Consider the following 16,604-nt stretch of genomic DNA (forward strand, 5'->3'; position numbering starts at 1 on the left):
TGATTTAGCTTAACCTATATAATTGCTATTAAAAAAAACTAAATACAAATTAAATATTTTAACGCTTGCATGATATAGAAACCATTCCCAGGAGTGTCAGTTCCCTGCAAGTTGTCAGCAGCTTCGGAAGTGCTTGTGTGTTTTTACTCGTGTTGTTTGTAGTCTGAACGTGCTTGTATGTGCCTGGTCCATTAGCAGCCTCGCAGATGGCCTGAAATAGCCGTCTAATGCTGTATTATCTGTTCCACATGGGCCTGCTGTTGGAGACAGCAACAGACATGCTTCTTGGCTGCATGAGAAAGCCATATAGGGCATAGCAGTGGCGGCCATTTTGTGGTGCCACAGATCCAAAGCCCATTCATTTCCCCCATTGAGATTTCTGAAAATATTTAAATTCATTATTTTAAGCCTGGAACCAAGCCACCCAGGATCCTGGTGAATCATGACCATAAAACATTTGATTCTGTGTCAAAATATATTTGAAAACCACAAAAAGGGGTATTTATTAAATATATAGTATATAATATAATTAAATATTCATTTTTTTTGTTTTTACACAGAATCAAATGTTTTATGGTCATGATTCACCAGGATCCTGGATGGCTTGGTTCCATGCAGGCTTAAAATAGTTAATATAAATATTTTTGGAAATCTCTATGGGAAAAATTAATGGGCTTTCGATCCGTGGCACCACAAAATGGCCGCCACTGCTATATCCTATATACACATCTATTTTTTAGGGCAAAGAGATGCAATGCCATTTTTGGCGTGGCTCATCATAGTGATCTTTATTCGTGACCTAATTAGCTGCAAGTACAAATTGTCTGCTTGTATATAAAGGCTTCATTTTGACACTTGTGTTCATGTTATCAAGGGACGCCGTCAGTCAGTCCCCTGAAAATGATCATTGAATGCATAATAGCTTTGTTTGTTTTCCATTTCCCCATCAAAAATGTTCTGTGTAGCAAATGAATGTTCAGGTTGCTGAACTCTGAACGCAGCGTATGCAGATGTTCTCATATTCATTTTGGCTCCTGGTGTGTTTTCTGACAATACGGAGAAGATGTTTATGATGTTATATGAGAATATGAGAACATATTCTCATATTCTATGAATTTGAGAAGAATATGAATATGAGAACATCTGCACCTAGGTGTCCCCAAGGGGACACCTAGGTGCAGATGTTCTCATATTCATTTTGGCTCCTGGTGTGTTTTCTGACAATATAAACAAACATACTGTAAGACAGCCGACACAACAGCTTGCTTTTGGGAGGAACAAGAGAGAAAAAGTGTCACTGTATTGTTGTTGTAAATTTCCATTCGGAGACTAAATGAGAATGTGGTGGTGTGCAGGAGGAGTGGATCCATGGCCAGAAAAGATCACGTTACATGTATTGATCTTCTGTTTACCCACGGCTGACAAAATAGACAGGATTCATAGATATTTTATGATGCAGACAAATGATAAGTTGTTATTAATACATAAGATGCAGATTGATATATGAAAGTGAATTACTGAAAGTAGGCTAGATGGCATGCCTATAATAAATAAAAAAAATCTATTCACAACAAGTAAATTACATATTTGAATGGCTGGCGACCGAAAATAAAACTATAGCTATATTACCGGGGAGAATTACATCAAATTTGAAGTGTCTCATTGAGAAATATTGTTTTGAGCAGCTCAAAATGAAGGCAAAGTCGTACTCTGCAGCTGGAAGCCATTTGCCCTTAGTTAGGTTATATATATATATATATATATATATATATATATATATATATATATATATATATATATATATATATAATAAAAAAAAAATCCTCCCCTATTTTCAATATATATATATTTAAAGTAGATTTCACCCAATCAGATCCACAATTTCATTTTTACTGAGAACTGTCGATTTAGACATGCTTGCTTTGGGTATGATACGTCTAAATATTATTTATCATATTTATCTGTTGTTTCTTTGCTCTTTGAACAAGGAACCAAAAGTAACGATTCCATTCACTCTTATTGTACAGCAACAAAAGTGTCAAAACCTCCCACTATTTGGCACATAAATGAATGACAACAAAGCAGATTCTGCCAATGAGCCCAGTCACACAATAATAGTAATAGATATTATGCAGTATAGCCCCCTTCCCCAATGCACTGTCCCTTCTAACACCTGTGTGCATGGTAGAAAGTAACTAAGTACATGTACTCAAGTACTGTACTTAAGTACAATTTTGAGGTATTTGTACTTTACTTGAGTATTTCCAATACTTTTACTTCTACTTCACTACATCTCAGAGGCAAATATTGTACTGTTATTCCACTACAATTATTTGAAAACGTTAGTTATACTAGTTACTTTTCAGATATAAATCATGATATTATAAAACATACATTAACCACTTTAGCCCTATTTTATACCGAGGCTATTTTCAACCATTTTTGTACTTTTACTTTTGGTACTTTAAGTACATTTTGATACCAATACTTTTGTACTTTTACTCTGAATTCCGGACTTTTTACTTGTAACGGAGTACTTCTACATTGCAATATTGATACTTTTAACTTAAGTCAAACATTTGAGTACTTTTTCCACCACTGACTGTCCCTTCAAACACCCGTGTGCTCCAGCATGGGGACCTTCACTGTGTCTCCCCTTTCCTTTAGGGGAGGAGGAGTCAGAGGACACTAGCCCAGCAGCAGAGGGGGCCACTGGGAGGCCGGAGGGGGGGGCCGCCACGTCCCTGCCAGACCTCTGTACTCCTCTCCTCAAGGGGGACATGGTCAAGGGGGTCCCCACGTGGAGCGCGGTGGAGTCGTTAGCCAAACGCTATTATTATTGTTACCCCGAGCTCGCGGCTCACCTGCAAGACGGCAGTGGCCTTCTAGCCGTAACAGACTATCCTCTACCTAAGGCCGCTTGCTCAGGTGAGTCAGCCCCCCCCCCCCCACCCATCCTCCCCACAGACATCACACCCACTCTTTATGCTCCAGGCTGCTTTTTAAACCACTTAACCACATTAAGACCGGGAACGCATCTGTGTCATTTTAAGATTTATTTGGCTATACAAAAAAAGCTAGTTTTGACAAATCGTGAACATTTGTGCAAATCTTTGAATATATATATTTTTTAAAGCGAGCATTTTTAACTCAAATTTTTGCTTCTGGGGGGTCCCTGGAACAAAATATTTTGAGATGGGGGTCCGCGGCCAAATATATATAATTTTGGGGGTCCTTGACTTTGAGCACCACTGATATAGAAACACAAGTATTTTCAGAAAACTGTTAGGATTTAAAAGACATTATGTAGAATCAGTCTCAGGCCTTAAAGGGTTAAACCCCATATGGGTAACCGGAGTCCCTCAGGGCTCAATACTAGTGTATTTTCTGTTTTCTGTTATTGTGGGGGAAGCTTTCGCTGAAAATAGCCGATTACAAAGTGACGCAACGCGTGGGGTTGTGTTTAAGGACATCTATGTTGTCACAATGATGATTATAAGTATTAGTAGTAGTAGTAGCAGTAGTCATTTTAGTAATTGTAGTGGTGATAGTAATGGAAGTATAGGAGTCATAGTATTATACAGTAAATAGGAGTTGAAACAGTATGACTATAGGAGGAGCATTAGTAGAAGTCATAGTAGTCATTATGGTAGAAGTAATGGTGGTAGCCATAACAGTAATAGTAAAAGTACAAGAAATAGAAGCAGTAGCGATAATATACTAAGTATACTGTATGTAAGCAGCATTAGTAGTATTAGCAGTAGTGGTAATAGCAGTACAGGGACATAAAAAACAACAACTATGGATGTCTTTCATTGGTTGCTTCTGGAAAATAATACTTTGAGTTTGTGGTGTTGGAGTACATATGGATCACAGTATGTAATACTATTACTTTCATGAGTAATTAAGTAGTATATTGCAGTACTTTTACAAATTGGCTAAAGTTATTACAGCTGTTTGTCAAGTAACACTGTACTTTCAGAAGAAGATATTATTGTTAAGAGTCTAACAAATTCATGCACACTAATGACTGCAGTTTGTGTACAGTACTTTTCACAGTTTAGTTTTATTTGATGTGTATGTATACATTTTGAGGGTGCTGCAGCTTCTGAATTGTCTCTGTTTCGTCGTGGCATTAACATTTAGGATGCTAAAATAATATTTTAACACCAGTATTGTAGCCTTCTTCTTTATTCCATTTAGCTACCTTCTTCCATTTAAAAGGTACTGCAAGTGATATTTGGTTTCAATAAAAAAAATGTAAATGATAAAAAGCTCTATATTATGATAGTAATAATGTCTAGAGTGTTTGTTTAGTTACATGGGTGTCGCTGTCTCTCCAGCTCTTTAATAAACATAAAATACATTTCTAGGTGGGACACCAACCAACAAATAAACCAATACATTTTTGTTTCATCACTGCCAATTTCACTTGTTTATCATGAGTTTTCTCTCCTGATGAAACTGGTATCCTGACCTGAAAATGTACTTTAGACAAGGAGACCCCTCTTACTGTACAAACACTTATTTTAACCAAAACTACCAGCCCGAATAACTATTATGCTTACAGTCCTTTTTTACTTAATTTGAGGATGTTTTGTGAAAATAACGCAACAATTTAATATAGCACATTACATGGCACACACACGCGCGCACGCACACACACACACGCACGCACGCACGCACGCACGCACGCACGCACGCACGCACGCACGCACGCACACACGCACACACGCACACACGCACACACACACACACACACACACACACACACACACACACACACGCACACGCACACATACTGTATATTAATGTTGTAATTTAACTAACTAAAAAGAAAAAAGTAGTGTGTAATATAATATTTTGAAGTAATACCAAGTAGTTACTTTGGATAACCAAAACAACCCTAATAGCCTACTGATCTAATAAATGTAATATTACAATTTGATGAATTATGACATTCGTAGCCGGGACATTACGTGCAATGCTTTTTCTCAACTGAACTCAAATGAAGACTAATTATTTTCCCCCTTTTTTTCTTTTCAGCCGCTCTCTCACCCTTTTCTGTGACCCGTCGTATCGGCCACCCCTACCAGAACCGCACACCTCCCAAGAGGAAAAAGCCTCGCACCTCTTTCAGCAGAGTGCAGATCTGCGAGCTGGAGAAGCGCTTCCATCGACAGAAGTACCTAGCCTCAGCTGAACGCGCCACCCTGGCCAAGGCCCTGAAGATGACAGACGCACAAGTCAAGACCTGGTTCCAGAACAGACGGACAAAATGGAGGTAGGGTTCCATTGGACCGTTTGCTGTGATTTAAAGCTGGGGTTCTGCAGATCATTTTCATGTCAAAGACCCCCAAATTGATTTGTATTTGGCCAAGGACCCCCATCTCAAAAAGTTTTGTGCCAGGGACACCCGTACGAGGAGATTTGTGTTAAAAAACGAATCGAAATGATTCCAAATTTGTCAAATAGCCGATGTACGTACAAGCTCAAAACCAAATAACCGAATTTAAAAATAGTAAAATCGACAGTTACAATTGCAGCACTGATTGTGATGCATTTTGTTGGATGCCCCTGGAACCCCTTCAAGGACCCCTGGGGGTCCCCGGACCCACTTTGAGAACCACTCTTTATTGAGTTTATATGATATGTCATTTATAGATGTTATTGTTAATAAGTGTTAGGGGTCCAGAGTGACAGAATGCCATGTGGCTCCCCTGATAGTACAGGAGAGACAGGAGGATTCAGTCCCAGGCCAGCAGAGGCACCTGTGACTGACGGCCATTCACTTTTAGTTTGAATTCAATTCAGTGTGAAAAGACAGGCTTTACTGTTGCAAAGAGAACGTATTTGTAGACACACACACACATACACATACACATACACATACAGATACACACACACACGCACAAACGCACGCACGCACGCACGCACGCACGCACGCACGCACGCACACCTTTTCTACTGTCGTGCTTCACTTTATTTGCACTATTTATTTACTGAAACAAACACGGTGGTGCTACTTGGGGTGTTTTCCATTATGCAGATGTGCTCTCATTCTTGACCCTGCTTCCATTTTTCTTGCTACCCATGCTGTATCATAAAGTAATGGCAGTGTGAACCTGTATGTATTTTGCAACTGCTTACTGTGGTGTTTGATGTCTCACTTGAAAACACAAAGCGAGATTGACTGCAGCTGAAGCGCTCAAGCTGTACCAGACACATATTGTGCTTAGCTTAGCTACAAGTAGTATCTTGGAGGCCAGTTCACTTGACCAAGCACAATTATTGCTGGCCGCCTAAAAGGCTTTTTAGAAATTTGCTGTCCAAAGCAATATTGACCCACTCATAGAAGGAACTGACTGCACAGTCCATGGAAGGAAAAAAAAAGCCCTCACTTCATTCTGTCCATTGCTTGCAGCCAATTTGAAGTAAATGAGTGGGAAATCAAATTATGATACCTCAGCCTTACTTAAGGGTGGCAGGCACATTTCAAAGGTATATTAAGAGTGGCTAAATTACCTTTGAATAATCGAATTTAAATAATGTTAACGTTTCACAGGTTTGTTTTCTATTTCATAAACATTTTAATCATTTGAAACAGTTCTGCGACAAATATGGGTGATAGGAAACACACCTAGTGTCTTGAGAAAAGATGAATTTATATAAATGTTATAATAAATAAAACTTAAATTCTTCTTTGACAACAACAACAGCAACATGGTTTAAAAAATTGAAATCATATCGGAATAAGCCTTGTTCTAAATGAATACAGAGGGATATAGAGACTGCAGAATGGAAATAGTGGAATAAGATTTTTGAATTAATAAATGACTGAATGTTATAAAAAAGACACAGGGGTGAACAACATGCTATGAATAACCAGGGAATTGGCTAACTCACTTTTCTGATTTCCTAGTTTTGCCGAGATTTATGTCATTTCCCTGTAGTGTGTACCTGATAGGATGTGGATGAGGGATGTCTCCGTGTGACGGCTACGCTAGTAACAAGCACATGATCGAATCAACAGCCAGTAAAATTAAATTATGATAATGCTGTTAACAATAACGTGTGGCTAATGGATGGGAGCCGGCGTGCATGAAAGAGTTATTATTATAGAGGCGTCCCTCAACCTGTGCTTTCACATTGCTTTTGTATTCCTCGCCCACTGTGTGTTGTGAATATGTACGTTGCTGCTAATTTGTTATCCATAATAGTAATCAATGATACTGTAAATACCGCAGTAAAATCTGTCCAGAAAAGCCATATGGAAATGTATTGTTTATTTGTTAAAGGGTACTATATATAATTTGAATCTCTATAGCCTACTTGGACCTGCATGTAAACCAAGTATACAGTACAAATAATTTGTAGGCTCTCAGGGGGAGTTTGAAAGTACATCAATTATTAGCTGCAATTTTACTTTTCTGTCATCACGCACACTTTCACTAATGAGGAAATTCAAAGGACTGAACAATGTTTCTTTGCCGCAGCACAGACTGCTGTGGATTGAAAGCGTACAGGTTTAAGCGCACCACTGGCGGTGTGATCTATAGTTTTGTGGATGTTCAGGTCAGATTGTAAACGTTAGCACGTGGAGCTTAGTAGAGTATAGGAGAGGACTATCCACTCACTGAGTGGAAATGGTGCCATGCTTCTGCTGCTTTCAGGGCTGTTAAGATAAAGATGGCCGTTGGTCACCATAACGCAGTTACAGACTGGCTTTTTTGGAACACGTTGACATACTGTAGCAGACCATTTGGACTGCTTGTAAGCAGCAAGAGGTTGGCAACGGGATCTCACCGTTTCTACTGACAGTTGACTGCAGAGCTAATAGCTACACTTACTACAGATACTGCAAGAGGCAAATCATGTAGGTCTAGATAGAATAACAGAATGTACACTGCAGACCAACAGCGGTCTTCAACGTTTTTCAGGCCAAGTACCTCTTAGCTGAGATACAGACAAAACAGGGACCCCCAATATACTGTATGAAATTGTATTGTTTATCTTTTTCTGGGCAACTTGAGGTTTTCAAGTTGCTTGTGTGTTTTTTTTTGCCTCATATTGCCTCATGTCTGTTGACACTGACAGTTAAGAGATTTGAGTATTCCGTAGGTTTTTCTTGTAAGTGCCTATGGTTTGCTGCAGCTTTAATGGCTTCATATAGATTTGTTTCACAGCACTATCATCAGTGTTGTGTAAAATGCTTTTGTCTGTTTGTTTGTTTATACACTACGCGCCACATTTCAAGCTTGTGGATCTGCTACTTTTGATGCTTTAGTACGAAAAAAACACAGTTGAAACACAGAGATAAGGTGTCTGCCCCCGACAGCAACGAAATATAACTTTATGCAACGTTCCTCTCCCCTTCACCACCCTCCCCCCCTCCCCACCTATATTTGGTCCAGGAGGCAGACAGCAGAGGAGAGAGAGGCGGAGAGACAGCAGGCCAACCGGTTGATGCTGCAGCTGCAACAGGAGGCCTTCCAGAAGACGTTGAGCCAGCCGTTGCAGCAGGACCCGCTGTGTCTGCACAACTCCTCTCTGTACGCCCTCCAGAACCTCCAGCCCTGGGCCGATGAGAAACAGGTGACCTCCGTCACCACCGTGGCCTCTGTGGTGTGATTGTGTGTGAGCAGCACCTGTGTTTGTTTGAGTGTGTGTGTGTGTGTGTGTGTGTGTGTGTGTGTGTGTGTGTGTGTGTGTGTGTGTGTGTGTGTGTGTGTGTGTGTGTGTGTGTGTGTGTGTGTGTGTGTGTGTGTGTGTGTGTGTGTGTGTGTGTGTGGTTGGGTGGGGTGAGGGATGTAAAGCGTTTTTTTAAAAGCCTGATTTCTACTTAGTTGTGCGCTGGTGTCACACCGAAAATATCAGATCTACATGCTGCAATGTGTTGTAAATAGCATAATGTACAAGTCCATAATGCATTGTGATATGATGCGATTTGATCTGCTATTTTTGGTGCGCGACATGGTGCACAACCGAGTATAGGGCACCGAAGTCTGACGTAATTTACGCATCCTACCTGGGTCATGTTTTTTCCCCCCCATTCTGAATTCCTATAGACGTGTTTAATATGGCGTCAAATAAGAACTGTGTTAAAAAAATAAAAAAATGATCCCGGCGGCTTTACTCTTATGGATATGAAGCATCAACTGAAGAGAAGACGCTAATGTTACTTCCACCGAATTAGTTACATTATCGCCAGAAACAGACTGTATCAAATATGAGTGACTGGCTATCATAGACGATACAGAGCCACCTCGCTGACAATATCGGCGAGACAGTTTGTTTATTTTTGGACCTCAATTCTTGTATGAGACGATTCTAAGATGACCCAATGTTATTCTCCATAGAGAAATTACTTCCGCGACCACCCAGGGGATGAACGAGTGACGTCAGGACTTCTGTACTCTATTTTCGGTGCGCAACATGGTGCACAACTGAGTATAAATCAGGTATTAGAGAGAGAGAGAGAGAGAGAGTGATGGAAGGCAGAGCATGACATGGGATGTGAATGACATCAGTGTAATAAATGGACAGATGGGAGGAGTCTGTTAGAAAAACAGAACCCCTCAAATAAACAAAAGAATAACGCAACACCGTTATGGGAGTGTCATAGATGCAGGGGGGGAGGTTTGAGATGGAAATAATTTAACTGGACATCACTGCGTTTTGTCATTCATTTTGATCGTAAACCAGCAGCATTGTGAGGAAGATGTCCTAGAGAGACAGCTATGTGTTACCGCCCAGACTCCAAGAAAGTACACTGTATGTGAGGACTGAAACGCAGTATATATGGGGCCCTGCTGAGAATGATGAACGCTGATGTTTTGTCAGAGATGAAAATGAAAGCAAATGAGTCGTACGACTGTTGTCTTAAAAAAAGTACCTGAAAACTGTTGAGTATAATTGTTCCTGCCTCACACAAGATTTCCACTCTCCCTTCAGCTGTCGGTCTAAAAAGAGAGGAGGGCACTTAACCCCCAGAGTGCCGGGAAACAAAATGGACACCTCTGATAGATGCCCAACTATCAAGACTGTCCCCTCTGTGGGCTCAGGACACGCCTCTGTTTGCAGCTCTCTGGAGGCGGCAGAGACACTGACATTCTGCCAAATGGCAAAAAAAATGGTCTCCCTTTTTTCCCCCCCGCTTTTGACTTTGTACAATGTAGTAAAATGCATGTTTCAAAAATCTTTTTCTGTGTGCTACTCGGACATGACCGTTAAGGCCACCTGCCATGGAGGTGGATGTGCTTTTCTCTCCCCGATTTGCAGTTTGCTGAGTGGTAGCCTGTTGATGGGATGGCCCTGCTCACGGGCCTCCTGCCTGTCAATTTAAAGGGTGTTTTATATTAAATGACATTGTGACTTTTTTGAAAAGATGACGAACATCTCTCTCATTTCTTGCCTGTGTCTTTTTGTGTGTCTTGTGTCCTGCGGGGTCTTCCCCAAAGCTGTTCTGCTTTTATGTCTTGCTGTCACAATGTTCAATCCAGTCTGAAACAATGAATGAATTACAGCAGGATGATCAAAATAAAAACAAAATTATATATATATATATATATATATATATATATATATATATATATATATATATATATATATATATATAGAAGGTGGGTCATAACATTTTCTCACAGAGGACATTCGTGACACAATTCTCCCAATCCTCCCTATTCTGGGCATGTCATAAAAGATGACCTATTATTTTGCTAAAAATAGGCGAACATTCTGAGAAAATATGATATATATATATATATATACACACACACACACACACACACACACACACACACACACACACACACACACACACACACACACACACACACACACACACACACACACACACACACATATACATATAAAATCACTGGTGCGTTCTTGGATACAAGAAGACTGGGTCTGTGTATATAGAATTATTAACACAAGCAAGGTAATGATTTTCTTCCAAAATCCATATAGTATTTTGGAATTGGACTCTTTATATTTTTTCTGAGGTAATCGGTTATTTAGTTTCAGGGCATTAAGCTATGATCTCACATTAAAATGTAAAAGCACTCCAAGGTAAAAGACTTCTGAATGAATGAATATCAAAACGATATGAGACCTATACTGTTGGCCACTATATTCTAGTGGAGGTATTCAGTGGCCAACCATTGAAGACTATTACATGCAGGGTTCGATTTGTAGAAGAGGGGGTCATTTTATACTTTGCACTTCTTCTCATGACAAATGGCAAAAATAGCCAATGTGTGCATTGTGATATTATCAAACATATAATATCAGTGTACTTTTCCCATAAGGAAATGCATGTATTCAATTCAGTCTCACCAGAAGCAGGGATGAAACCTAAAAAAGAATGGGGGGTATCAAAAACAGAGGAATGAATCCCCCCATCCCCCCTGCAAATCGAACCCTGATTACATGTTTGTACTGGGTAAGTGTGAAGGAATCAGCAGGGCAAGCTATTCCAGAAAAAAGTTCACATTTTCCACAAAACCTTATATAGATGAATAAAGATAAAACAAAACAAAAACTGATGTCAACCAAAATGAAGAATACATAAGGAAGGTTGAAGCTGTGAAGCAAGCCAAGCAACCATCCTAAGCATATTAATGCCATGCGAGTCCAGACTCCAGCACAGATTTTTAAGGCCATTCCATTGTCTGAGAACTCAAGCCACAAACAACCCAAATAAACCACCCTGGCAATTCTGGTATGAGCTCCCAGCGCCGTCTGGGAAAACGCGGCCACCTAGACACCAGACAGCTGTAAACACGCGTTATCATCCACGCTATCATACGAACGCTTATCACCTGAGTCATAACAAAGCATCCTATCTAGAAGCTCAGAGTAGATCTGCAGGTTCCCTGCTCGGAAATGAGCCTTCCCATTAAGCCTTGTTGCCCAATCCCCCCCCCCCCCCCCAACAGCCTTCACTCCACACAGTGGGTTGTGTGTTTTGGCCTCCTGTCAGTCTTTGCCATGCCTATACACATATTCCATATACACCTTGTCTGACTGTATGACTAAAGTCGTTGGTGCAGTTGTCCGGTGAACTGAACATCGTAGCATATCTGTGCACATCTTTGCCTTTTGACTGGGATATCAATACATTTTATGCAAAGGATTCCTCCCCCCCCCCGCTTCTCTCATTTCCCTACCTTTTCTCTCCTGTTCTCTCTCTCATTCACAAACGTCAACGTTATGTTTTAGTCAGTTTTGAGGGTGTTGTGCCTGGTTGGGATCCTGTCAATGGCAGGTAGTTCTCCAGGTGACGCCTACTCAACCCCCATTTCCTCTGCGCAGAACCGTGTCGCTCCACCTTTCATCTCTCCGTCTCAGCTGCCGTGAAGACGTGACTTGGCCCCGCTTTTACAAAAATTCCACCCCTTCACTGTTTTCAAAGCCATGTATTGTGTTTTGCTACAGGTGCTTAAAGATTTTTTTCCCCCCTCTGCTTTCTTTTCTCTTCTCATGGTTGTGTTTGCCCCCTCACAACCCCCACCTCTCTCTCTCTCTCTCTCTCTCTCTCTCTCTCTCTCTCTCTCTCTCTCTCTCTCACCGCCAAAGAGCCTTGTCCTTATCCAATAAAATGTCACCACACAAGATGAAGAAGAGCAAGAGGCTGTGAGTATATCAGACTTCCTATCAGGCACATTGTTTTGAAGTGAAGGGCACCAAAATACTATACATCACACAGGCTATTATGTTATGTGTCACGCTCAGCCCTCGCCTATCACTTGTTTCCATCCTTGTAAAAGGCAGTGAACACTAAAGACATACTCTGGGAGCTGTCATAACTTCAGTTGCTCAATGGATACAGGAAGACTATTGGGTGTCATACAATACGTACATACGTAATACAGTCATCGTCTAGTCACAGCTTCGGCCATACGTTGTCCATTAATTACTTTTTTCAGTCTTCATGTTGTTTACATTTTCACCAAAGTCATTAAAATGTTACAGAACGTAACCTGAATAATTGAGTCAATGTTGACGAAACATCATTGCACAGTTTGAGTGTCTCTAAAGGCCAGTCCACACCAATGCAACTCCTTGCAACTGCAACTGCTTGCAACTCCTTGCAACCATTATCCCCAAATGGGATACTGGCATGTTACGACCAGTTCCATTGGTGTGGACTGGGCTTAAGTTGAATGGACTCTATTGACTTCCTTTAAAATTAAATAAACCACAGTTTGGAAACTAGTCAGTAGTCATGTCAAATGCACCATGAATCGTAGCCCAGTCAATGGCAATATCACACCGGTATGGTCCTTTAATATCCTTTAACCTTTGCTTGGATTAAGGCTTTCTTTACTTCCATGTGTATATCAATACGTCACAGCATGTCAATGACACTGTCAAGGAGGGGTCCCATTCATTCTCATGCTCAATGGGTAGAACATGGTACTAACAACAACATTTCTGACATTTTCATTGGTCGCTTCCTAGTTTAGTTTTGTACTGTTTTGTGGCCTGTAGTCCTAAACTGTAGTTCATCCCAAACGGTATGGTCCCTCAAACACAAATTGGTTTGAGGGAAAAACTCAGAGAGTTTTAGTTATACATTTTGACGATTGTGCATCCTGATGGGATACTGTAAAACGTATAGGTGTAGGGGCGTACAGTAGCTACATGACAAAGAATGTAACAAGTCTACAACGACATTCACATTATGACAGTTGGTGCGGTTCATACAGTCAGTTTAACACAAAGCATGCAGCCGCTGCTGCTCAGAATCTATTAGATGGTAATTGGTAATGTTATGACATCTGAGAATGTTGACGAAAGCCTTTGTATGATTGTCATTTTCAAAACACTCCAAACACGACCTTTTCTTTGGGGTTGGTTGCAGACTATGCAGACTACCTCGTGCAAAACAAAAACAAAAAAAACGGTAGCAGTCAGTTTGATGTGGTAGAAAAGTATCCCAATTTACACTCTAAAGTGGGACTGTGTTTCCCCTGGAGTTGCTAAAAAGATCCAACTGGACCAGGCTCCATCTTAATTTATAGGGTTAATGTGATACATTTACAGTAGCTGTAAACTTAAAATGCAAGCGCTGATTGGCCATAATGCTGTCTTAGCTAATCCATTGTCTCACTTTTAACACAGTCTAATAACGCTAACGTCTAAAGGCTAAAGCAAGATTTTGGTAAATCTTTAAATATATAAATGAAAATATGTGTTTTATTCTATCGCTTGTTACTTTTGAGGCTGAGTACTTCAAGACTAGTCTCAACACAAGATGCAACCTTATTATTCCATGATCACACATGTGATACATTTGCTCAGTAAAACATTTGAGATATTAGATGATATTTAGATGTTAGAAAATTAGGTGACATTGCATCCAGAGCATTTTACACCGAGTACAAAATGAGAATGAGCTCCAATTCCTGCCAAGCAACCAGTGGTAGGCATAATATCCTGACATTAGATTTAAGAAATATTCTTGCAAAACAGCGTAATTATAATACTGTATAAAAGTATGACGGCCTGCCGGTGGGCCCCGGGCCAAAGGTTGAGAATCACAGGCTTAGAGAAAAGCAAGCCAAGCAGTGAGCTGCATACAGATGTTTTCACACAGAGAGGAATGTCAAGTTGATGAATGAAGGAGTCACCATGCATTCTGCCAGCATGACAGTGACATGTGTGGCATCTGGCCAGGCTCACGGCTGATGACACCAGAAGCTTTTATTATTCACGTACACACATGCATGCATACTGTGTGTGTGTGTGTGTGTGTGTGTGTGTGTGTGCGCACGCACAAAACAACACAGGCACAAACTTGTGTGCATGCACAAGCAGACACAGAACAACATGCATGCAGGCAGGCAGGCAGGCAGGCAGACAGACAGACAGACAGACAGACAGACAGACAGACAGACAGACAGACAGACAGACAGACAGACAGACAGACAGACACACACACACACACACACACACACACACACACACACACACACACACGGCAATGGTTGTACGATGCTTTCTGAAGAAAATAATTATTCACCCATAATTCTTTGAATTTTTTACTGAATTTACTGACATTTTAAGAATTGTGTGGGAACCCCTAACAGACAGTACGGCGTCAAGAGAAACACTGTATGTTGAGTGAGGGCATGCAAGTGCGAAAACAGGATACGATGAGCTACTGTGTGATGAGAAAGGCTCTTGAGACATGTCCGGAGCAGTTTGTGACTTATTAAAACCTTTGCGAGCTTTCAGTCATGCATGAAGCCTAGTCATTCCATTGGGTTTCATAATACCAGCAGCAGCTCACTGAGTCAACATTTGCTTGATAGGGGCCATTTACCTTTGCGGTGTGAGGCTGTTATCAAAAGGTTTGAAGTGTTTTTTTGTAATTAATACAATTGTATAATACAAAATATCACAGTGCTAAATAGTCTAAATAAATAACGGTCAGTTTGAATGACATATAGCCCACAGCAGAGACTTAATAGTCTATTGATGTCATCATTAGAGACAACAAGGAGAATAATACTAAATGAAAATGGCTTCCTAAGGGGATATCCAGTAGCAATAGAAATTGGGCATTGTGAAAATGAATTAAGAAATAACCCAAATGTTAAATAAACAAATAATGAAAATAATAACATGGCCTGAGTTGTATTTATTATTTAAAGTGACTTTTTTCCTATGAATCCATAACACTGGAGACTAGGACAAAATATAGGTTGTATTTATTATTATTATCATTATTATAATTAATTATTTTTACTTGATGACAGATCAGTAGAGACAGTATGCCTACATATGTCATTGCACTATATTAGATCACCTGCAGAGTATTTTTATTTATTCCTGGCAAGTTTAAAGTATTCTACTTTGCCTTACTGCAAAAACATTTGTCAACTCTACTCTACTAGTAGACAGTGTTGCCAGATTCTGTGACGGAAACAAGCAACCAGGTCTAGGAAAACAAGCCCAAAAGAAGCGACTATGGGGCCACATGAGCACTTTAAACACACATCAGCTATTTGAAAATAGCAGATCTACAAGCTCACACTCGCGACGCGTTGTGTGCTTGTAGATCTGCTATTTTCAAATAATACCTTGGGGGAAAATGACAATAAGCAGACCTGGCAACACTGCTAGTAGAGCACTAATAGGCTATAAACAACAATTTATGTTGTATACCGAATTTATATATATAGAATTTTTTATATACATTCCCAAACATAAAACATTGGAGCTCATCTGAAGAGCCCAATGCCTGGCAAGTGTCTCAATGAACATGACCTTATCAGAAGTAAAAATAGATCTATGTCTTGCCTACAGCTATAACAGCCATTCAGACTTAAAATTAATAGAAACTGACGATATTCAGGCAATAGCTCCTATAGGGGCTATTGCCTGAATATCGTCAGTTATTGCATCCATAACTCTATATGGTTGCCTCCAGTGGTGTAAAGTAACTAAGTACATTTATTTAAGTACTGTACTGTACAATTTTGAGGTATTTTCACTTTACTGAAGTAGGCCTATTTCCAATTGTCAGCATACTTCTACTCCACTACATCTCAAAGGCACATATTGTACTTTTACTCCACCACAATTATTTG

At 40.2% G+C, this 16,604-nt stretch overlaps 1 protein-coding gene across 5 annotated transcripts in view; it reads left to right on the top strand.

Annotated features, from left to right (window-relative positions):
- Window positions 1-10,380, top strand: part of tlx2 (T cell leukemia homeobox 2) — an 18,170-nt gene extending 7,790 nt beyond the window's left edge. Inside the window, exons 2-6 of one of the 5 annotated variants that reach the window (XM_080416518.1) lie at window positions 2,632-2,928; window positions 5,047-5,284; window positions 8,415-8,595; window positions 9,360-9,461; window positions 9,955-10,380. In XM_080416518.1, coding sequence (XP_080272644.1) covers window positions 2,632-2,928; window positions 5,047-5,284; window positions 8,415-8,595; window positions 9,360-9,461; window positions 9,955-9,966 — 830 coding nt within the window. In that variant the 3' untranslated portion in view covers window positions 9,967-10,380. The remainder of the gene's footprint in view (window positions 1-2,631; window positions 2,929-5,046; window positions 5,285-8,414; window positions 8,596-9,359; window positions 9,462-9,954) is intronic. The other 4 variants (XM_080416519.1, XM_080416520.1, XM_080416521.1 and 1 more) reach the window with 4 other exon arrangements.
- Window positions 10,381-16,604: the final 6,224 nt, after the last annotated feature.

This window comes from Gymnoscopelus braueri, assembly GCF_963280865.1.
Source record: "Gymnoscopelus braueri genome assembly, chromosome: 20".
Classification (NCBI taxonomy): domain Eukaryota; kingdom Metazoa; phylum Chordata; class Actinopteri; order Myctophiformes; family Myctophidae; genus Gymnoscopelus; species Gymnoscopelus braueri.